Below are 24885 nucleotides of genomic sequence, written 5' to 3'. Positions count from 1 at the left end.
TGTGGGGGGTATATAGTTGTTCATAGTATTCTCTTATAATGCTTTTTATTTTGGTGAAAACAACATAATGTCCCCACTTTATTTCTGATTTTATTAATTTGACTCTCCATTTCTCTTTTCTTAATTACTTTAAAGGTCTGCCAATTATGTTGACCTTTCCAAAGAGCCAATATTTTTGTTTATTGTTTTTCTCTGTTTTATTTACCTCCACTCTGATCTTTATTATCTCCTTCCTTTTGTTAGTTTTGGGTTTAGTTTGCTCTTCTTTTTCTAGTTCCATAACAATGTGCGATTAGTTGTTTTTTATTTTATTTTATTTTATTTTATTTTATTTTATTTTATTTTATTTGGTGGGTTTGAACTTATGACCCTGAGATCAAGACCTGAACTGAAATCAAGAATCAGATGCTTAACCTACTGAGCCACCCAGGCACCACAGGTTGTTGATTTTAGATTAATCTTTTTAAAGTATGCTTTTGCTACTATGAATTGCCCTCTTAGTGCTGCTCTCATTGCACCACATGAGTTTTGTATACTGTGTTTTCATTTTCAATCGTCAGATATTTTCTAATTTCCATTGTAGCTTCTTCTTTAAAATATAGATTAAGAGTTTATTGTTTCATCTCCAAATTGAATTTCCACATTTTCTCCCATTATTGGTTTGTACTTTCATTCCATTGTGATAAGAAAAGATGCTTTGTATGATTTACATTTTTTTAAATGTATTAAGATATGCTTTGGGGCCTCACATCTGATCTGTCCTGGACAGTGTTCCATGTTGATTTAAGAAGAATGTGTATTCATTCTACTATTGTTGTGTGAAATGTTCTATATAATCCAATTGAGTCTACTGGTTTTATAGTGCTGTTCACATCCTCTATTTCTTTATTGGCCTTCTGTCTAGTTGTTCTGTCCATTGATGAAAGTGAGGTACTGAAGGTTCCAGCTCTTACTGTAGAATTGTCTATTTCTCCTTCCAGTTCTGTCAATTTTCGTTTCAAATATTGTTGGCCTTGGTTTTTAGGTTTGTATAGATCTATAATGTTATAATCTTGCCAAGTTGAATTTTTTATTTGATATCTATATATATTGCAAAATAATCATCATAGTAAATCTAGTTAACATCTGTCACTATGCATAGTCACAAAATTCTTTTTTCTTATGATGAAAACTTAAGGTCTACTCTTTTAGCAACTTTTAAATATGTAATACAGGATTATTAACTGTAATTACCTGCTATACATTACACCCCTGACTTATTTATTTTATAACTGGAATTTTGTACCTTGTGACCTTCTTCACCCATTTCACCCACCCTCCACCCACAATCTATTCTCTGTATATATGAGCTCAAGTGTTTTTGTTTTTGTTTTAGTGAATTGAATCTTTATCAATTTATAGTGTCCTTACCTATCTCTTACAAACTTTTTGGACATCTAATACATGAATGGTATCTTAAATATATTTTTAAAATCTTAAAATACTGTTTCAAAGGGATACATGCACCCTGATATTTATAGCAGCATTATCTACAATAGTCAAATTATGGAAACAGCCCAAGTGTCCATCAACTGATGAATGGACAAGGATATATATATATATATATATATATATATATATATATATGAAGAATATTAGAATGAATGAAATCTTCCCATTTGCAATGACATAGATGGGACTAGAGAGTATTATGCTAAGTGAAATAAATCAGTTAGAAAAAGAAAAATACCATATGATTTCACTCATATGTGGAATTTAAGAAATAAAACAAATGAACAAAGGAAAAAAGAGAATGAGACAAACCAAGAAACAGACTATTAACTGTAGAGAACACACAAGGGGCTACCAGAAGGAGAGTGGGCAGGGGGACAGATTAAATATGTGATGGGATTAAGGAGGGCACTTGTGATGAACACAGAGTGATGTATGGAAGTATTGAATCACTATATTGTACACCTGAAACTAATATTACACTGTATGTTAACTAAGTGGAATTTAAATAAAAGCCTTAAAAAAAGAGAAAATCTTAAAACTCAACAATAGGAAAACAAACAACCCAATTCTAAAAATTGGCAAAAGATCTGAAGATACCTCACCAGAGAAAATATTGTGATACCAAATAAATGTATAAAAAGATGTTCAACATCATATCTCTAGGGAACTGCAAATTAAAACAAGATACCACTACCTGCCAATTAGGATAAGTAAATTCAAAAGCCCTGACAACACCAGGGGCTGATAAAGATGGGGGACAACAGGAACTTAGATTCATTGATGGTGGGAATGCAAAATGATAGAATGCCACAGCCACTTTGGAAGATAGTTTGGCAGTATCTGACAAAACTAAACATACTCATAACATGATACAGCAATCATAAATATTCATATTTACCCAAATGAGTTAAAAATTTATGTCCATCCCAAAAATCTGCTCATGAATATTTTGTTTTGTTTTTTTAAACGATTTTATTTATTTATTCATGAGAGACACACAGAGAAAGGCAGAGACATAGGCAGAGGGAGAAGCAGGCTTCCTGCAGGGAGCCCAATGCAGGACTCGATCCCAGGACCCCAAGATCATGCCCTGAGCTAAAGGCAGACAGTCAGCCATGGAGCCACCAAGACATACCCTCATGAATGTTTATAACAGCTTTATTCATAGTTGCCAAAACATGGAGGCAACTGTGGTGTTCTATATGGTGAATGGATAAACAGTGGTGGTATATCTGTACAATAGGATATTTTTCAGTGATAAAAACAAATGGCCTAGAATATCTGAATGGCACATTTGGTTAAGTGTCTGACTCTTGATTTCAGCTCAGGTCATGATCTCAAGATTGTGGGATCGAGCCCTGTATCAGGCTCTATGCTCAGCATGGAGTCTGCTTGAGATTCTCTCTCCCTCTCCCTCTGCCCCCACCTCTCTCTATCTCTGAAATAAATAAAAAATCTTTTTTAAAAATAGCCAATCAAGCCACACACACACAAAAAAAACATAAGCTTAAATATATATTGCTAAGTGATAGAAGTCAATCTGAGAAGGCCACATGCTGTATGATTCCAACTATATGACATTCCGGAGAGGTAAAAGATTAGTGGTTGCCAGTTCTATAGAGTGGAGTACAGGGGATTTTTAGAGCAGTGAAACTATTCCACATGATAGTGTAATGGTAGATACATGATATCACATATTTGCCAAAGCCATAGAATGTACAGCACAAAAAGTTAGCCAGAATGTAAGCTATGGAATTTAGTTAATAATGGTGTATCATTATTGGCTCATCAATTGCAAGTAATATATTACACTAATGCAAGATGTTTCTAATATGTGAAACAAGAGGGGATATATAGGAACTCTGTACTTTACACCCATTTTTTAAAAAAAGATTTCTATTTATTTATTCATGAGACAGAGAGAGAGAGAGAGAGAGAGAGAGAGAGGCAGGGCCACAGGCAAAGGGAGAAGCAGGCTCCATGCAGGGAGCCTGACGCGGGACCCAATCGCGGGTCTCTAGGATCATGCCCCAGGCTGAAGACTGCGCTAAACCGCTGAGCCACCCGTGCTGCCCTACACCCATTTCTTAAATAAACCTTAAACTGTGCAAAAAATTAAATCTATTAATTAAGTAAAAAATAGTATGAACTTTGAAGCAGAATACATGTTTTCAAATTCCAGCTGTATTATTATGAGCTAATTGACTTTGGGCAAGCAACTAAACTTTCTTGTGTCAGTTTCTCTTCTTTAAAATGGAAATAATATATCATACTCAATGGTGAAAAACTGAGAGCTTTTTTGCTAAGGTCAGAAACAGCACAAGGATATCCACTCTCACTACTTTTATTCAAAATAGTATTAGAAGTCCTAGCTATAGCAGTCAGACAACATAAAGAAATAAAAGGCATCCAAATTGGTAAAGAAGAAGTAAAACTCTCACTATTTGCAGATGACATGATACTCTATATAGAAAACTCTAAAGACTGCCAAAAAACTACTAGAACTGATAAATGAAATCAGTAAAGTCACAAGATACAAAATCAACATACAGAAATGTGTTACATTTCTATATACTAATAATGAAGCAGCAGAAAGAGAAATGAAGAAACAACCCAATTTACAATTGCACCAAAAATAATAATGACATAGCCAATAAAGGGTTAGTATACAAAATACATTAAAGAACTAATGATATTAAATACCCAAAAAATAATTCAATTGAAAAATGGGCAGAAGACATGAACAGATATTTTTCCAAAGAAGACATCCAGATAGTCAACAGTGAAAAGATACTTGCTCTCACCCATCATCAGTGAAATGCAAATCAAAACTACCATTGATATCACCTCATACCTGTCAGAATGCTTAAAATCAAAACACAAGAAACAGCAAGTGTTGATGAAGATGTAGAGAAAAAGGAACACTCATGCACTGTTGGTGGGAATGCAAACTGGTGCAGCCACTGTGGAAAAGAGTATGGAGTTTCCTCAAAAAGTTAAAAATAGAACTACTCTATTCTCCAGTAATGGCACTACTGGGTGTTTACCCAAGCAACAGAAAATTAATTCAGAGGGACACATGTACCCCTACGTTTATAGCAGCATTATTTACAATAGCCAAATTATGGAAGCAGCTCAAGTGTCCATCAATAGATGAATGGATAAAGAGGAAGTAGTGTATATACGTACATATATATGTATATGAATAAAATATATAATGGAATATTATTCAGTCACAGAAAAGAATCAAATTTTGCCATTTGCAACAACATGGATAGAGCTAGAAAGTATAATGGCAAGCAAAATAAGCCAGTCAGAGAAAAACAAATACCATATAATTTCACTCATATGTGGAATTTAAGAAACAAACCAAACTAGTAAAGGAAAAAAAGAGAGAAAAAAAACAAGAAACAGACTCTTAACTATAGAGAACAAACTGATGATTACCTGAGGGGAGGTCGGTGGGGGGATGAGGGAAATAGGGGATGGGTATCAAAGAGTACACTTATGATGAAAAAAAATAAAATGGAGAAGATATTAGGACCTACCTCATATTGTTTGGAAAAACTTGTTAATATATGTTAAATCACCTAGAACAATGTATTATATAGTAAGTCCTACATAAGCATAAACTTCAGTTATTTAATCTTCAAAACAGCTAGCACCATTTTACAGATGAGGTAAATAGCATGTTCAAGGCTAAATTAATAGTGGCAGGACAAGTGTTTGAATCCAGGTTCTCTCCAAAGCCTGTGTTCTTTCCACTATGTACCCTGTCTTTTTATAATGTGTTTGTAAGCTCCTATGTAAAATAAGAAAGTGTTTATAATAGGATATGAAATTTAACCTGAAATTTAAGTGACTTTATGATAGTTCAAAATCAAGAAATTGAAAATGCTAAGATAGGAGTGACATCAGCAGGATGGCAACCTAGGAGAGCTATCACTTGTATCCCTATTCAGTAATAATAATTTGAAAGCCATCCATGGCAAAAGTGCCTTTGTGGGAGCTGTGGGATCCAGGTGGGAAATTATGAAACCCCAGTGGAATCCAAGACTGAGGAGGGCCATTTTGAAAAGGCAGGCTTGGGCAGCCCCAGTGGCACAGCGGTTTGGCGCCGCCTGCAGCCTGGAGTGTGATCCTGGAGACCTGGGATCGAGTCCTGCGTCGGGCTCCCTGCATGGAGCCTGCTTCTCCCTCTGCCTGTGTCTCTGCCTCTCTATGTGTGTGTGTCTCTCATGAATAAATAAATAAAATCTTAAAAAAAAAAAAGAAAGAAAGAGAAGAAAGAAAGAAGAAAGAAAGAAAGAAAGAAAGAAAGAAAGAAAGAAAGAAAGAAGAAAGAAAGAAAGAAAGAAAAGGCAGGCTTGTGCCCGTGTGGTAGACTTGCCAACCATGGTTCTGGCTACAGATCAAGAAACAGTCCCGTTTCCGTGTTGACTCAGTTATAGTCCCATTGGGTTCTCGTTCTGCCGCCAGCACTTTCTGAGGAGGAATTGACAGGAGTCCTTGCCTATCCATATCCTGTGTAAGAACCCCATGGAATTTGGTCCCGCCTGTGGGCCCTGAAGTGGCTCATGACCCAGCTTCAACCCCTCTCAGCCACGATTCCCGCCCACGTAGGACCTTGGGGAAGATACACCTGCCTGTGCACCTGAAGCAGGGCCTCCAATTTGGTGGAACTGTAGATCCTTAAATGGCCCTGTAACTTGGCCAGCCACTCTCAGCCATGGTCTGAGAACAATCTTTGAGACATATGCTTGTCCATGCCCTAGAAGTAGGCCCATTGACCATGATCTGTTTGCACGTGGCCAAGCCTGCCAACCTCAATCCGACTACAGATCCTGAAGCAGTCTGATCTGGTTCCAGACCCTCTCAGCCACAGTCTGGGGCCAATCCTGCCCACTCAGAAGTTGGTACACTGTTGGAAGCACTCCCAGAGACCCAGAGGGAGCCAGTGTAACACCAGAGACACTTAGTAATATCCACTGTCAACCTCTGTTTCATATTTGGGTGAACTGAGGCACATAGCTGGTAACAGACGTCCCGGGGTGTGAACCTAGGTATCACATTGCTGGTTTTAATTAAAAACTGATTATCTCTTATACTTAAAAAATAAATCTTAATGAATTTTCTATTAAATTGTTCTGTACCACCATCAGGTTTAAGTCTAATACTAACTCCTAGAATTTATGTTTGGCTTTATATTCAGTAGTTTCAAGCTGAAGCATCTTTAGTACCTAAAATTGACCTTTCATTTTAGAAAATTAATCCCTGGTTAATCTGGCATCTTGTACTTATGTGTTGTAGGTGCAATTTCGTTTTCTGTTAAAAGCAGACAAGTCAATGACTCTCCGGAAGAGTCAGATCAAGATCAATATCAAGTACCTTCCTTTGAGAACTCATTATCAGAACTATTCCACAAGTCTGTTGAGGAAGACTCAGGTAAATTTATGATGAAGGAGTTTCATGATCACTTCTCAATCATTCACTTTTAAAATGAATACATGCTTTGCATTCATAATGTATATACAGCTGTGTGTTGCATATATCTATAAAACTGTTATTGTATTATTTCAGGATTAACTTTATGTAGTTTACTTTCTGGATTTGTACAGCTACTAACATTAATAGATTAAAATACTTCAGCTTGAAGGCTGTCTACTCTTCCATAAGTGAAAAGCTTTACATATACTTGTTATTAAACAGAAAAATTACAGTACATTTCTGATAAAATGTTAATGAGTATATAATTTTAACAATGTAATATGCTTTTCTTCAGCGTAGGAGATGATAACAATCTTCCTCATATGCAGAAGAAAATCAGTGCTATTTTTTTCCTTCCTGTGTTATAAAGATTTGAGTATTGTTAAACATCCTATCTTTTTAGTAGAAATTCAAAGGAAATTGAGGTAATGGAGAATTGGAAGGCACAGGGCAGATTTCCTGGAGAATGGGTGACTGAATTCTCTTATGGGTGAGTAGCAGGGACATAAGAGGACGATAGAGAAGAGTGGGTCATCAGGAGCACAGCTGTGGAGACAATGAGGTATATCAAAGAAGAAATCTTTATTGAATGACTTTGCGTTTAGTCAAGATTCTTCAATAAAACAGACACTACCATAATATAATGTAATGTAAATAGGTGCATATTTATATATAGACAGACAGGTGTTGAAATTTTTAAAAATTGGCTGACATGATTATGGGGACTGGCAAATCCAAAATCTGTAGGGCAAGCAAGCAGGGCAGATAATTACAAAAGAGTTGCTAATGCAATCTTGGGTTCAAATGCCTGAAGCAGGCCAGGTAGGCTATAACTCAGACAGGGTTTCTCTTTCAGTCTTGAGTAAGAATGGCTTCTTCAGGTAACCTCAGTATTTGCTTTTAAGGCTTCCAACTGATTGGAGGAGGTACACCCATATTATGCAGGGTAATCTGCTTTACTCAAACTCCACTGTGGAGGGCGACCCTTCACAGCAAGATCTAAGACTGGTGTTTAAACAAACAACTAGGCATCAGAGCCCAGCCAAGTTGACACATGAAATTAACCATCACAGGATACATGGATTAAGAGTGATATTTAGGCACTATTCAAAATGATTTGGAAAGGGAACAGCAGTTGAGGCCAGCTAGACAGGCCACTGGGACAGCAAACTGGCTTTGAAATGAAGAGAACAATGTATTTTATGGTGGCAATGAGGATAGAGACATACCATTAAGGATGGAAAGCATTAGAGACTAGCATTAGATGACTCTTTTTTTTTTTTAAAGATTTTATTTATTTATTTATTTATTTATTTATTTATTTATTTGAAAGAGAGAGAGAGCACAAGCAGGATTGGGGACAGGGAGGGCGAGAAGCAGACTCCCTGCTCAGCAGGGAGCCCGATGTGGGGCTCAATCCCAGGACTCTGGAATCATGACCCAAGCCAAAGCAGACGCTTAACCGACTGAGCCACCCAGGTGCCACTAGATGACTCTCTTAGGAGATGGAAAGAGAGGATTGATCTCAAACATGAACAAGGTTTGTTTGTATCTTGGTGAATAGAAAAATATCAAACTATTCATTTAGAAATGTTGGGACTTGGTTAAAATAACATTTGTTAAGTAGACCCCTGGGATGTCAGATGGTGTGTTATAGTTCAACAAAAGGCCACAAGGAAAAGTGAAATAGAGCTCATTACTCACAGATCTTGGAGAATGCATACTTCACTCCTCGACAGGCCACATAGGGAGGTTGAGGCAGGGTGCAGACAAAGAGAGAAGAAAGACCTGGACATTAGGGTTCTCAGGCAGAATGCTTCGGGGTTCCAGGCTGAGGCCAGATTTGGTTAATTCAAACCAAAAAGAGTAGGATTCTGGTAAGCATCATGGAGGTCTCATCCAAGCGCTGCACAAAGGGAAGGCCCTGAGAGGCAGAGAAGGGTGCTTATCACAAGGGTGGTTAGGGAGCCATATCAGAAATTTATATTTACTTGTAACCATGTAGGCTGGTATCTGATGTGTGCACTCTCCAGAGAGGCTACTGTCAGTTTAAATCCCATTCAATAAATAAATAAATATATATATAAATATATAAATAAATCCCATGCAGCCCATGTGGCCACACAAAATGGATGCTGAGACAGCCATATTATGGAGTAATTTAGTTGAACTATCAATAAGAAGAAATAAAAAGGCTGGGAGATTATAATGCTTGGCACAGTTTTGTACTTCCTGATTTTGATGTGACAGCTAGACATTTATGTGGCAATAGTCATCATTCGAATATTTGGAGCTGAGACAAAAAAATAGGTTGTAAAGATTTAAGATCAAAGAATAGAGGACTGTTGTAGATGGATTATGCTAGGAGTGAAACCCTCATCGAAATCTAATGCAAAAAAAAAGAAAGAAGAAAGAAAGAAAGGAAGGAAGGAAGGAAGGAAGGAAGGAAGGAAGGAAGGAAGGAAGGAAGAAAGAAAGAAAGAAAGAAAGAAAGAAAGAAAGAAAGAAAGAAAGAAAGAAAGAAAGAAAGAAAGAAAGAAAGAAAGAAATCTAATGCAAAGAACTATGAAGGAAAGCCAGGTAAAAGTGTTTGAAAGAAAATCAGAATATTATGGCATCATGTTAATGGAATAAAAAGGAGTGATATCTAATTTTAAAATCTTCATGATGACAGGTTGCAAGGTAGATTAAGAGCTAGGAAAAATGCATCTAATAATATTCCAAGTATCCCCAGTTTTTCAAAGTGGTCTGCTGATATCAGACAGTATTAACCTTTCCATCTCCTGTAATAACACAGGACTTTTTCTTACCAATTGCTCAGCAGTGAATCTCTTTTCAATTAGGGAAGTTTCAGTTAGGTAAAATGAATAAGTTCTGGAGAACTAATTAATGTACAGCAACATGATTACAGTTAACACTACAGTGGGTGGGTATACTTGAGATTTGCTTAGAAGGTAGGCCTTAAGTGTCTTCACCACCCCCACCAAAAATCAGTAATTATGTGAGATGAGATGATGGATGTGTTAATTAGCTTGACTGTAGTGATTATTTTATAATGCATACCATATCAAACCAAAGTGCACCTTAAATATAATTTTTAATAGTTATACCTCAATAAAGCTAGGACAAAAAAAAAAGAAATGAAAACAACTAAATAAGAATTTTTTAACCTTCCAAATAGAAAAACTTGAAAAATATTAGTGACAGTTTTGAGGAGGGTCACATATTTTTTTTTTTTTTTTTTTTTTTTGGAGGAGCGTCACGTTTAAAGAGACAATCTTATGCATTATAATGGGAATTTGAGAGCATTTACAATGTTTAAAACTTTTTTTTTTAATTTTAAGTAATCTCAGTGCCCAACATGGGACTCAAACTTACACCCCCAAGATTAAGGGTCACATACTCTACTGACTGAGCCAGCCCGACACCCCTAAAACTTTTAAGATTTTTTTTTATACACTTGATCCAATTATTTCAGTCTAAGAAATTAGTTGGAATAAAATAATCAGAGATATGCACATTTATTTTTCTATAAGAACATTCCTTATGTGATCTATTATGTTGAATAATTAAAACTTAAGGTTTTTACTTTTACAATTATATTTATATAATTTTGTAATTATGTAATTTTTATTTATATAATTTTGAATACATATTACTCCCACATAATTTTTTCCCACTTTTATTGAAAAATAATTGACATGCTATATTATATATATATTGTATATATAATATATATACTTATATATCACTATATAAGTTTAGGGTATGCAGCATGCTGGTTTGCTTTACATATTGTGAAAAGCTTACAATAGATCCTGCTAATATCTCTCTTCTCATATAGATACAATAAAAAGAGAAGAAAGAAAAAGAAGGAAAAAATTCTCCTTGTGATAAGAACTCAGGATTTATACTCTTAACAGCTGTCCTATATATCATACAGCACTGTTAGCTATACTCATCATGTTGTAATTACATTGTAGTCCTTATTTCTCTTATAACTGAAAGTTTGTATCTTTTGACCACCTTTCCTCCTCTCCGCCCCATGCTCTACCTGTGATAACCGCAAGTCTGATCTCGTTTTCTGAGTTGGTTTTTTTTTTTTTAAGATTCCACATAGAAGTGAGGTCATACAGTTTTTTCTTTCTCTTTCGGATTTATTTCACTTTATCATAATGTCTCCAAGGTCTGTCCATGTTGTTGTAAATGGTAGGATTTCCTTGTTTTTTTTTTTTTTTTTAATGGCCGAATAATATTGCATTATATGTATATCTCACAACTTCTTTATCCCATCATCCCTCAATGGACACTTAAGCTGTTTCCATATTTTGGCTATTGTAAGTAATGCTGCAAAACATGGGGGTTCATACATCTTTTCCAAGTAACTATTTTGGTTTTCTTCAGATAAATACCCAAATGTGGGTATGGAAGTTTTATTTTTAATTTTTTGAGGATTGTCCATACTGTTTTCCATAGTGGTATAACTGATTTTTTTAAATTTATTTATTCATGAGAGACAGAAAGAGAGAGAGAGGCAGAGACACAGGCAGGGAAGAGGGAAAAGCAGGCTCCATGCAGGGAGCCTGATGTTGGACTCGATCCCGGGTCTCCAGGATCATGCCCTGAGCCGAAGGCAGATGCTCAACTGCTGAGCCACCCAGGCATCCCATTATCTTTCTTTTTTAAAGTTTATTTATTTAAGTAATCTCTACACCTGTCATGAGGCTTGAACTCACAACTCTGAGATCAAGAGTCTCATGTTCCTCTGACTAAGCCAGCCAGGTGCCCCTACATTTTCATTATCTTAAGCAAAGCATATTCTAAGTTCCTTCCTGGTGTTTTTCTCAATTATCTTTAACCATGGGCTATATGCCTTTCTGCAGACTTAAATCTCTTGGCAGTTTCAGTGGCTGCACCAATCTGTATTTGCCAACAAAAGAGCACAAGGGTTACCTTTTTTGTGTATCCCACCAACACTTGCTATTTTCTGTTCTTTTGATAGTAGCCATCCTAATGAGTGTGAGATGATAGCTAATTGTTGTTTTTGATTTGCATTTCCCTAATGATTAGGGATAAAACTTAAATTGTAATAGCAAATATTGTCTGAACGATAAAAATGTTTGCACACAAATACATGGATATGGACATATCAAATTTATATTATTTGTATACCCCAGTGTATTTATATATGTGTGTGTGTTTGTGTATCTATACATCTATGTCCTTTTTTATTTTTTTTAAGATTTATTTATTTATTCATAAGAGACACAGAGAGAGAGGCAGACACATAAGCAGAGGGAGAAGCAGGCTCCATGCAGGCAGCCCGATGTGGAACTCGATCCTGGGACCGCGGGATCACACCCTGAGCCAAAGGCAGACTCTCAACCACTGAGTCACCCAGGCGTCCCTACATCTATGTCTTTATTGATATATCAAGCCTGGCATTTTATACAAGAAAAAATAAATATTTACTCTTAGTCATGAGATCATGAATAATTTTCATCTTTAAGCTTTTCAGGAATTTCTAAGATCACTATAGTGAATGTTATTGATTTTATAATTAGCAAAAAGTTTTAATATGTTTAAGGCCTTTAGCTAAACAATGCTTAATAATTATTATTTTGTTCTCATTGATATATCATCTTTAATCTTAGTCTAACCAACAAACTCATATTCAGTGTACATTTTTAGCACTGTAGGAATTAAATCAGCTACATTACAACACTGCCTTATGTGATAGTCACAGCAATCACAAATATTAAGTGTTATTGTTTCTGTGATAGCTAATTTTATGTGTCAACCTAGCTAGGTTATAGTGTCCAGATAATAGATGAAATATTATTCTGGATGTTTCTTTGAAGGTGATTTTGGGTGAGAATTATATTTAAATCTCTGAACTTTGAATAAAAATGGCCCTCCATATTGTGGGTAGGTCTCATCCAATCAGTTGAAGGTCTTAATAGAACCAAGAATGACGTCCCCAGAACAAAAAAGAATTCTACCCATAGGCCAACTTTGGATTTGTACCGCAATTCTTTCCTGGATCTATAGCGTACTGACCTAACCTGAAGATTTTGGACCTACCAAGTCAATTATGTGAGCCATTTCCTTAAAATCAATCTCTCTCTGCTTCTGTTTCTCTGTCTCTGTCTCTATATATGCACACACATATCCTCTTGGTTCTCTTCCTCTGGAGAACTTTGACCAAGACCATCCCTGTTCCATAGATGGGCAGACTGTTTGACTATTCTTTGTGCCAACCCAGAATCATGGGGCATTCAGGCTTTATAGTCACAAAGCCCTTTCTCTCCAGAATTACTGTCCCTGTAAGTTCAATGTGGATTAAGGCATTAGAAAAGCCAGTAAAATATACATGAGCAACCTAGAAGGGGAAACATTTTTCTTTTTTTTTTTTTTTTTTAAATTTTATTTATTTATTCATAGAGACACAGAGAGAGAGAGAGAGGCAGAGACACAGGCAGAGGGAGAAGCAGGCTCCATGCAGGGAGCCCAATGTGGGACTCGATCCTGGGTCTCCAGGATCACACCCCGGGCTGCAGGCGGCGCTAAACCGCTGCACCACCGGGGCTGCCCTGGAAACATTTTTCATTTCAACAACTTTGGTTTATTTTGAGATTTCACATTTAAACATCGTAAAAGCATGTAAAGCACAGTCATAGAATTGAAGGAGCAGCCATTTCAAACATGAGCAGAGGTTTTCTCAGTAGCCTAATATCAATATAAAGTTGGTAACTTATTCTCTGTTCATTAATGGTTTCAAGGTAACCATTTAGTTGGTGTCTGTAAAACAAATAAACACAGAAGGCAATCAAAATGCAGAAGTAAGTTCACCCTCAAGAACTTCTCACAAGTATTTGGAATAAGAATTCACATGGACCTTCTCTGTCTCCCTCTCACTAGCTAATTGTTCTGAATGTCTGGATTGTTCTGAGATCCACTAACTTGATAAGTATTTCTTGATAGCTAAAGTATTAGAATAGAATGGAATATAATATAATATAATATAATTAATATAATATAATATAATATAATATAATATAATATGGTATGAAGTAGTGTATTGCAGTACAATAAGATACAATGCTCTTGGTAGGGGGGAATAATTTTCCCTCTACCTTTCTAAATTCTTGGCCAAGACCCCCCCTGTAATAACAAAAAAAAAAAAAAAAAGATAAGCAGAAGAAAAATAAACAGAAGTTCAGTAAAGTGGGGTGCCGGGGTGGCTCAGTCAGTTAAGCATCTGACTTTTGATTTCGGCTCAGGTCATGATCTCAGGGTGGTGAGACTGAGCACCGTGTGTGGTTCTGTGATGAGTGTGAAGCCTGCTTGCTATTCTCTCCCCCTCCCCAACATGTGCATGCACGCACACACTCTCTCTCTCTCCTTGTATACATGGGAGAGACCCAGGGAAAAAAAAATGAGTAACTCCTTGAAATGGTCCAAGCCCTTATCTTAAAATACCATCTCCTACTAAAGACAAAGATGTTGGGGGAAGGAGAGCCAAAAATGCAAAGTTAGCAGAAAAGTACAGTAAACAAGAGTAAGGTTGTTTGATAGATTTAGGCCACTGTCTTCTCCATTGATATGAGCTTCTAAAGATGTAATCATTCCAGCTTCCTAGTACAGAGAGGGAGACCCTTACAAATGCAGATTTCCTTTATAAATGTAAATGTCTCTTACTAAAGGGTAACTTTACTCAATTTTCAGAGCTTCTGTATCTGTAGCTTCTTAAAAATAGTCAGTGCAAAATATATACCAAATTTATACCAAAGATGTATTGTAGGGTAGCAAATTCTACTCCACTTCACCATGCAGTACAATTTCATACAACACAATGTCGTTGGGTGCCTTACAGTACAACACAGTGCCATGCTATGTACTGAAATACACAACACTGTCTTTCAGAAGGGAGTGAGAATTCCATGAGTCTGGGCCCCTTATTTCAGATGAGGAAAATGAGGCCCAAAGAGGCTAATGATTTACCTAAGTAAGTCAGCAGTACCTGGAATCGTTAAAATATGACAATACTGATATGAATATGCATATGAATAATGGAAATTGGAGGGCATCTAAAACCATATACTAGCTCAACACTGGAGAATAAAGAATATCAAAGTATGGGATCCCTGGGTGGCACAGCGGTTTGGCACCTGCCTTTGGCTCAGGGCGTGATCCTGGAGACCCGGGATCGAATCCCATGTCGGGCTCCTGGTGCATGGAGCCTGCTTCTCCCTCTGCCTGTGTCTCTGCCTCTCTCTCTCTCTCTGTGTGTGACTATCATAAATAATAAATAAAAATTAAAAAAAAAAAAGAATATCAAAGTAGAAACCGAACAGATCAGGCTAACCAAATGGAAAGCTTAAGTTTGATGCAAGTACAAACCCTGCTACACAATACTGTTGCAGTAGACCAGGATTCCAGTAACAGGATTTGGAAGTATGACTTTAGATATCACCAGTGACAGAAATGCTTGCTTTAAAAAAAAATTTTTTCAGGAACCCAGATGTAAACATTACTTTGTCACCACTTAGTTCATTCCCAATCCAGCTTCCTTTAGGCTAAATTGCTAGGATCCTTTTTCACACTTTCAAGAAAAGAAAAATCTCATCAATTATTCCTGATTTTGTCCTTAGACTGGATTCTTATGGTACTGGAAATGTACCACTGTGAAATATAACACAATACTTAGATAGTTCTATGTATAATATGTGAATGTTTTGGCAATTAGGGGGAAATGATTAGTTATTTCTTTTGAAATATTCTTTTTTAAAAAAGAGTTTATTTATTTGATAGAGAGAGAGCATAAGGGATCCCTGGGTGGCGCAGCGGTTTGGCGCCTGCCTTTGGCCCAGGGCGCCATCCTGGAGACCCGGGATCGAATCCCACGTCGGGCTCCCAGTGCATGAAGCCTGCTTCTCCCTCTGCCTGTGTCTCTGCCTCTCTCTCTCTCTCTGTGTGACTATCATAAATAAAAAAAAAAAAAAAGAGAGAGAGAGAGAGAGAGCATAAGCAGGGGGAGTGGCAGGCAGAGGGAGAGGAAGAAGTAGACTCCCTATGGAGCAGGGAGCTGGATGCAGGGCTCCATCTGAGGCCCCTGGGATCATGACTTGAGCAGAAGGCAGATGCTTAACCAACTGAGCCACCCAGGCGCCCCTAATAATTTCTTAAAAGATTTTATTCATCTATTTACAAAAGAGCAACGAAAATAGTGGCAGAGGTAAGGAAAGAGAGTGTGAGGGGGGAGAGAGGGAGAAGCAGACTCCCCACTGAGCAGGGAGCCCAACACGCAGGGCTAGATCTCAGGGACCCAGGAACATGACCTGAACCACCCAGGCACCCCTGAAATATTAATTCTTAACTTAGAAGTAAAATATTCTTATTTTAGTGGGGACTATAATGAATTCCAGGGGCAGGTAGAGGATGGGGAGCTTTTATGGGGCATGCTCATGGCCATGCAAGATGATGCTTCTCTTCACACTCAAAAATGTAATGCAGCCAGCTTTTCACCCTCTCCTTGGCTCTCTTGACAAATGAGTTTATCAAAAAGAGTTTGGACATGATATCTATTGATGTTTCTCAAATTTTTATGTTAAGTATGGTATTCTGAAGCCACATTAAGAGATTTTTTTTTTTTCCCAGATGATGATGTTAGCAACTTCCAAGTCTGGTATTCTCTTGAGATCCATAGCTCTCCAGGACCACCAGTAAAAGTTATTGAAATGAGATGCATTTCTCTGGTAAGAACCCATTAAATGTTCATAGACTCTGTCTTTTTATAAACAGAGTTTTTGTTGTACATTTAAATTGCGATTCCCTAAAAAAATCCAGATTAAATGAGCATATTAGGTTAAATTATTCAAATTATAGCAGTTTTATTCTAAATCCAGTAATATGGACCTTAAGTGCTTATGGAAAACCTATTTTAGCTCTATGGTATCTTTTTTTTTTTTTAAGATTTTATTTATTTATTCATGAAAGACACAGAGAGAATGGCAGAGACACAGGCAGAGGGAGAAGCAGGCTCCATACAGGGAGCCCGATGTGAGACTCGATCCTGGGACTCAGAGATCACGGCCTGAGCGGAAGGCAGACGCTCAACCGCTGAACCACCCAGACATTCCAGCTCTATGGTATCTTATAGTAGCTTTACTGATTAATATGCTACATGAATGTTTCAAGAGTTACCAAGAGCAAACTTAACCTTAGCCTACATGCATACCCTCACACATACGATAAAAGCAGAATTATGTTTTTGTCAGGGATCTGGAATATCCTGTCCCCTCAAGGTTTTTCTAGCTGAACTAAGAACCAATTGACATGAGACAGATTAACAGGAGAAAAATCAAAGTTAATAGTGTATGTATGCGGAATGCACATAGACATGGGAATCCCAAACACAGGCAAAATGAGGTACATATGTCATTCTGAATTAAGGAGAAGAGGGTAGGGGTCTGAGACTTCAAAGGGAAGGAATGCAATTTACATAAAGATGAAAAAGAGTAAATATTTGGTATGCAAATGTTTGCTGGGCCTCTTAGAAAGAAGGTGATACAGAGAACTTTGATCAAACAGGCCTTGCTCGGTTCCTCCCTGCCTCCACACCCAGTTCATTGTATAATGTAGTTATCTGTGGTGATAGCTATCTTCCTGGAGAAGGTCTTCTGTTTGAATTCTTTTTATGCAATTGAGGAAAGAGGTAAAGAGATTTTCCTGAATCAGCTTGGTTTTGGTTGCTTTTTAACTCAAAGTAATCTTTGTACCAAAGTGGTTCATTTTGAGGAGACCTGCCTTTGGTTCCTATAGTCTATTGACTCTTACAGTACTGTTTCTTTCGGGTTTCTACATCAGGCCTTTCACTTTGAAACACATTTGAAGTAACAGACATAGATTTGGCATTTTAAATAATAGTGACTAAGAATAGGATTGTCTTATATGAATTATTAAAGTGTTACTAAATCTATGTCCATTATTGTTCTGATTACTTAATAAAGTAAATAAATATTGGATCTTGGTAGGTTATTTTTTAAAAAAAGATTTTATTTATTTCAAGAGGGGGAGACAAGATGAGCAGAGGGGAGGGGCAAAGGGAGAGGGAGAAGCAGACTCCCCACTGAACATGGAGCCTCAATCCCAAGACCCCAAGATCATGGAGCTGAAGTCAGATGCTTAACCGACTGAGCCATCCAGGTGCCCCATACTGAGTCTTGGTTTAAATGAAACATGAGGACAGTATTAATTGCTCTTAACCATGTTTTAATTTGACTTAATTTTCTTATTGTTAGTACTCAAATATTTAAAATGATGATAAAAGTTATTTTCATTTTTAAAAATTGCAGATAGATTTTTCATAAAATTGAATATTTAGAATCTTGAACTTTTTTTTTCAAGATTTAATTTATTTATTCATGAGAGACACAGAGAGAGAGGCAGAGACATAGGCAGAGAGAGAAGCAGGCTCCACCAAAGAGCCAGATGTGGGACTCGATCCCAGGACCCCAGGATCACACCCTGGGCCAAAGGCTCATGCTCAACCACTGAGCCACTCAGACGTCCCTAGAATCTTGAACTTTTGCTCCAACAAATAAAAAACTTTAAAAAGACAAAAATACTTTGTCTGTAAATCAATTACTTGCCCACTTGATTTCTGGGTAAATCTCCACTGAGACATAGAAAATGGGTGGTTAAACTACCGAGATGCACTCAAGTGTAGCTTGCAAAAGCATTCTCTTCTAAGTGGAAAATGATTTAATATGATGATGATAGGGTCATTTCACTCAATGAAAATGTCCCATTTCTGTGACCCTGTTATCACTGGAGAATAAAATATTTCTTAAATATTATTTTTAAATGACAAAACTTTATAAAACTACTTGCAGTGGAAAATGATCACTGGAATAACAGAAATCTCTTTGTCAGGACACAGGAGGGAAAAAAAAAAAAAACATTTTAAATGGGTCCAGGAGAAATTGGGACCATGAGGTGGCACCTCAAAAAAAGATAGACATTGAGTCCCTTATTAACTGTATGTTTAAAATATAGAGGTGAGTATAGCTATGCAATCCAAAATAACAAAAAAGGATGTGATTCTAAAATACTAATAGACAAACAACTCCATATATTCTCACAAAATGGTATATAATGTGCCCCCCTTTTGGGAAGAGATGTTAACCTTTCAAGCAAAACTGATAGAACTTAAGAGTTTTTAACTCTCAACTTTGAATGGTAAAGATTATCACACAAACTGAGAAACATACACCATCAGGGTACTTTATGTGGATAAGTAAGACTGAGCAAGAAGAAAACAGTTTCTTTTAATGTACTTCAAATATGTTTTCATTTTTAAATTTAATATATGCATATACAGTTTCAGGAGCACATTGTTTTCATAAATAATTTTCAAATAATAGCCCTTGTCCATTTTCCATAAAAGACTTGCCCCTCCCTATGTAATAAATTTCATTATTATTGTGTTTAAAAAATATATAATCAAGTGGGGTGCCATGGTGGTGCATTCAATTTTGCATCCAACTCTTGGTTTCAGCTCAGTTCATGATCTCAGGGTCCTCAGGTCCACATTGGGCTCCACACTCAGCACAGAGTCTGCTTGAGATTCTCTCTCTCCCTCTGCCTTTGCCCCTCCTGCTCATGCTCTCTCTCTCTCTCTCTCTCTAAAGCAAATAAATTATTTTTAACAAGAAATTCAACCAAGTATATCTGAAGATCTAATTGGCTTTATTCAACAATTCTGGAATTCGGAGCATCCCATCTAGGCAGTAGAGGGGAACTCTAAGGAGTTGTACAAAAGGGAAGGTTATTATAGATGGAAGGTAGGGCAAGAAATTTATTAGCAAAAGAAAAAGATTGTTTCAGCCAAGGTAGCTCTTTTCCTTAAGGGAAAAGAGTGAGGGATTTTATCATGCTGATTAGCTCATCTTCCTTTAAGGGATGGAAAGTATGTATGACAGATTCATTGACACCCATCAAAAAATTCCTAACTGACCAGTTAAGACTACATTTCTGGGGGAGTTGAAACTGCAATTAGATTATGTATTAAGCCTCTGCTTTGGAGACTTGGCCTAGGTGACACCATTTGGAACCTATGGTTCCTTTTAATTTTGTTTGGCTTGGTTTGATTTTTTTAAGTTTATTATTATTTTTTAATAATCTCTCCCCCCTATGTGGGGCTCAAATCTACAACCCCGAGATCAAGAGTTGCATGCTCTTCCAACTGAACCAGCCAGGCCGCCCTGTTTCTGTTTTTGTTTTTGTTTTTTAAAAAACACATGTAATTCTCATTCAGTTTGTGTTGATTTCCCGTTATTTTTTACTTTAAAACTTTCTGATTTCGGTACCACAGTGTGATACCTATAACTCATCCTGTTTGCATATGTTCTTCTGATTATTACCAATTTCAATATTGCTTTTATTTTTCATTATGAATAGTTAAATAGTTATTTCATAAAAATATTTAATAATTTACTTCCAAGATCTACATAAATGAAAATGCAATTCCTGAGCCTCCGTTCCATTTAGTAGTTTTACATTGCAATGCAGGAGCAGAATTTAGTGCATGAATTGTCAGATTGCTTTGTTTGTCACTACTGGTAGGTGTGCTGTACTAAGCGATCACTTTCAGCTAAGGTTGGCGGCAAAGGGGAATCTTCTTTGACTACCTCAGTCCAGTTAGGCTACTAATGACAGTGATGTTGCCAAATTATTACATTTTCCCACCTCTCTAATAGTAACTGCCTAAGGTGAAAACATATGCACTCTTTAACTCTCAGACAAGATGATTTAGTTGGTGGAGATGCTATGGATTCTTATTCATGAGAGACACAGAGAGAGAGGGAGAGGCAGAGACAGAAGAAGAAGCAGGCTCCATGCTGGGAACCCGACGTGGGACTCATCCTGGGTCTCCAGGATCACACCCTGGGCTGAAGGCAGTGCTAAACCGCTGAGCCACTCAGGCTGCCCTATGGATTCTTTTAAATAATCCCATCACATAAATCTTTGTGCACTTCTTGAAGAAGTTTTCCAAATACTTTCAAAAGTATGCTAAAATTATTGTCCTTACCTATATACTCTTTCCTAATATTTTTTTTACTGCATTTGCTGTTTTGCCAAACTTTTGAGAAATATTTTATTTAAACCTTAGATCATCAGATGTAGCAATGGAGTTTTCAAGATACTAAGCCAGCTGATTTTCCATCTGTATCTCAGCTTTTGCTACATTCAACCCAATTTTCACATCTTCCTTAGAAATGAATGGTCAGAATCTCTATAAAATAGGGTTCATGTAAGAAATATTTATACCCTCGAGGCACATAAATTTGGTTACTTCTTAGAGTAGGTTCCAAAAATCAGATTATATTCACAGTAAACAATAATTGGTTGTTAGCAGTCCATTATCTCTTGGTGTAAATTATTTAGTATTCTCTTGGAAATTTTAGCATGATATCTGCTATTCCATCTTGTTTAACCTTAAAAAATTTATCGTATGTCATATAGTTTGGCTATGTGAGGATGATGAGAGCAATCCACTATCTTCCTACTGACAATAATTTCAATGTACAGCAGTGTTATAAATGTGTTCTGAAAACAAAACCTTAGTGTCTGAATAAAACGTATGCTTTAAGCTTTAGATCAGTCATAGCCTTTATAATATCTGTTCTGCTGTCAGTGACAATTGAATGACTAATTTATTCATCTTATAATCAACTTTTAGTTAAATTCACTGTATTGTTAATGGTGAAACTCAGAAGTCTTTCTACAAGTTAGTAAGAGAAGAGTGTCAGGGAGGAAAACATTTATTATACCTTTGAAGGTTTTTTGGTTGGTCTAAGAATTAAATTGATATGAGACAAATTAACAGGAGAAGATCAAACAGAAGTTTAATAACATGTATACATCCTTCCTGTGTACGTGGGAGAGACCCTAGACACTGAATAACACTCCAAAATGGCCAAAGCCTTCATCTTAAGTCCCATCTTCAGCTAAAGATACAGTAAAATGTTGGGAGTGGGAAGTCAGTTTTATGGGGGGTGAATAGGAAAAGCATAGTAAATAAGAGGAATATTGTTATACAGATTTAAGTTTTGCCTTTTCCATTGATTAAGAGTCTCTAGAGATTCAGTCATCCCTCACCGCTTCCTAGTGTAGTGTGGGAGACACTCTTACAAATGCAGATTTTCTGTATAAATGTAAATGTCTCTTACAATAGGGTAACTCCTACTTGGTTTTCCGAGGAGCTTCTAGTGTGTTTGTTGTTTGTTAAAAATAACCAGTTTAAAATAATCAATATGCCAAAGAGGCATATCTTGGGATGGCAAAATTTTCTCCCCTTCAGGAGCATAGTTAAAAACACTACTAATGCCCTTGGCGTCAAATGTAAAAACGTTCATACAAAACATTTGTGAGTTGCCAACCATTTTCAACTAATTTTTAGTTTAAAATTTTACCCTTCGGGGGCACCAGGGTTGCTCAGCAATTGAGCGTCTACCTTCAGGTCGTGATCCTGGGGTCCCGGGATCAAGTCCCACATCCAGCTCCCTATGGGGAGCCTGCTTCCCCCTCTGCCTATGTCTCTGCCTCTCTCTCTGTCTCTCTCATGTATAAATAAATAAAATCTGAAAAAAAAATTTTACCCTTCATAATAAAAATGTATATATTTTGATTTACTCATTTTGCTGTGTTTTTCTTCTTTTCTTTGTGTTTTTATATTCTTTATTTTTTCCAGGTGAAAGATCATATATAATTGGTGTTGTACATGATATTAAAATTTTTCTTCCTCATGAAACATTGATGTAAAAAAATTAAAATTCTGCTTTGAATTTATCTTGAGAAGATAAAATGTAGACCCTATGTGTACATGTACATGTATGTATCTACATATACAGTCCTGAGCATGCCATGAAGGCACACACACGAGTTGTGCCTTTCCACAATGTCAGCTTTAATCAGTCATAAAGCAAAGTTAATCATAATTATAAAGCAGGTTCAGGATTCCAAACTCAATGATATTTCACCATGTGATGAAACTTGGCTTCTCACATGGCACACAGAACAGAACATAAGACAAGCCACACAACAAACGAGATAACAGAAGGGTATAGGAAGTTAATGAACCAACCGCAAAGTCAGTCTGTGGACGCAGTTGAGGTAAGGTCTGGTCTGAGTCAGCTCTCAGCACTAACTGCCTATTGTGTTCAAGCAGTGAAGGATCTCAGTTCTGTTCAGAGATCAATCAGGCAGGGCCTTCAACAGCAGCTGCCTTTTTCAAGTGGTCAGACATAGAGAAGTCATGTCTGAAGAGTCTGAGAGTTTGCTGCAAAAATCCTCCCCTTTTTAAAGGGATTTCATCAGTCTTGGGCCCCTGCAGACCTGCCCTGCTTCTGCTTGTTCTCATTTCTGGGGTGTCAGCCAGCTGATGCTAGTCCTGGTGGTATCTTGTAGCTGCAGTATCTTTAAATGCTTGCGTCACTGCTTGACACAGGCTCCTTCTTGACAGGAGAGATCCGTTTTGCTTTCTATGTGTATACATATGTGTGTGTATAGAGAGAAAGCAGAGGGAGAGGGAGAGAGACCCTGTCTTAAAAGTTAAGCTAGAGGCTACTTCCTAGGGAGCATTCCCTGCAATCAATTATATTTCTATTTGTCGCTGCTTTTAATAGTTCCTGCACCCCCATCCCTGCCCCCAAGGTTATGATAAATGTCTGAATACATGTGAACGAGCCTATAGACTCTGCAGGAGTTTCTGACTTTTTCCACAGCTCCTCAGTGCTTGTCAAGTACATCCTCACTCCCACATCATCCCCCAGTCTGACACTGGCAGCCCTTCTTGATTGCACCTCTGCGTTCTGTATGTCCACGTTGGATGTAGAGGTGTGAAGCATCACTTCCTTAGGTATAGGGACATGCAGGTGGCAGTAGCAGAAGAATGACAAGGGTGTTTCTAGTTTACGGCTATCTGCCTGTTTCCTCTGAGTTCTGAACTGCTGGCACTGACTTTTCAATTTTGGAAAATTACTGAAATAGGCTATAGTTATCACTTCCTCTGAATTACATGGTACATTTTTAAATACCCTTTAATATAGTTTGTTTATTGACTTGGTGATGTTTTTAAATAGAATAAAATTAAAATTGAAAATTTCCTTAATATAAGTTGTGCCTAACTTAAATTAATATTGTACGTTTGGACCTCAGAAATAATCACTTTAAGTTTTTTTAAATTAAATAGGCTCCATGCCCAACATGGGGTTTGAACTCACAATCCTGAGATCAAGAGTTGCATGCTCTACCATCTGAACCAGCCAGCCACCTCAGAAATAGTCCATTTTAAATGAACTCATAATTATCTCCTGGGAGAGGATATGGTGGGAAATACTTCCTGCTGGTACATATTGAATTGTCATTGACTCCATTAGGCTTTAATGGGCAAAAATCATAATGTTGACTTACTCTGACCCAGTTAGAGTGGGAAGTGATGAGGTTTTCAGTGCAAAAGTCAGTGAATTGAATTTTCCCTGTTCGGAGAAGGTGTGAACTGGCAACCAAATGATAAAATTAACCCACTGTCTTTCTCACAGCTGTCCTTACCCGTAATTTTCATGAAAGGAGGTGGCCTAGGTTAACTTAAGATTTTTAAACTCCTTCTGAGTAAGATTTTATCAATGGAAGCTGTGTTATTCAGTTTGAAGTATCTAGAATATCAGACACATTAACCATTAGATTTATATACAAACACTAAGGTCTCTTATAAATTGCACATTTATTTAATGAATATTTATTGTGTCTGGTATCCCTCACACTGTTCTAGGTGCTGAGGAACGGTGATGAATATTACAAACAAGGCCCCTATTTGCATGGAGCTAACATTCTAGTTGA

General features: G+C 37.0%; 1 protein-coding gene across 5 annotated transcripts in view; it reads left to right on the top strand.

The window, feature by feature from the left end:
- Positions 1-24885, top strand: part of CFAP47 (cilia and flagella associated protein 47) — a 502530-nt gene that overhangs the window by 334553 nt on the left and 143092 nt on the right. For all 5 annotated transcript variants that reach the window (XR_012026084.1, XR_012026085.1, XM_072815366.1 and 2 more), the window contains 2 exons: positions 6805-6939; positions 16642-16739. Coding sequence is in view for 3 of the 5 variants with exons in the window: in XM_072815366.1 (XP_072671467.1) it covers positions 6805-6939; positions 16642-16739 (233 nt within the window). In the remaining 2 variants the exon portion in view is untranslated. The remainder of the gene's footprint in view (positions 1-6804; positions 6940-16641; positions 16740-24885) is intronic.

This window comes from Canis lupus, chromosome X, assembly GCF_048164855.1.
Source record: "Canis lupus baileyi chromosome X, mCanLup2.hap1, whole genome shotgun sequence".
NCBI classification, from domain to species: domain Eukaryota; kingdom Metazoa; phylum Chordata; class Mammalia; order Carnivora; family Canidae; genus Canis; species Canis lupus.
Note: the sequence above shows the minus strand (reverse complement) of the source record. Positions and strands in the feature narration are given on the sequence as shown.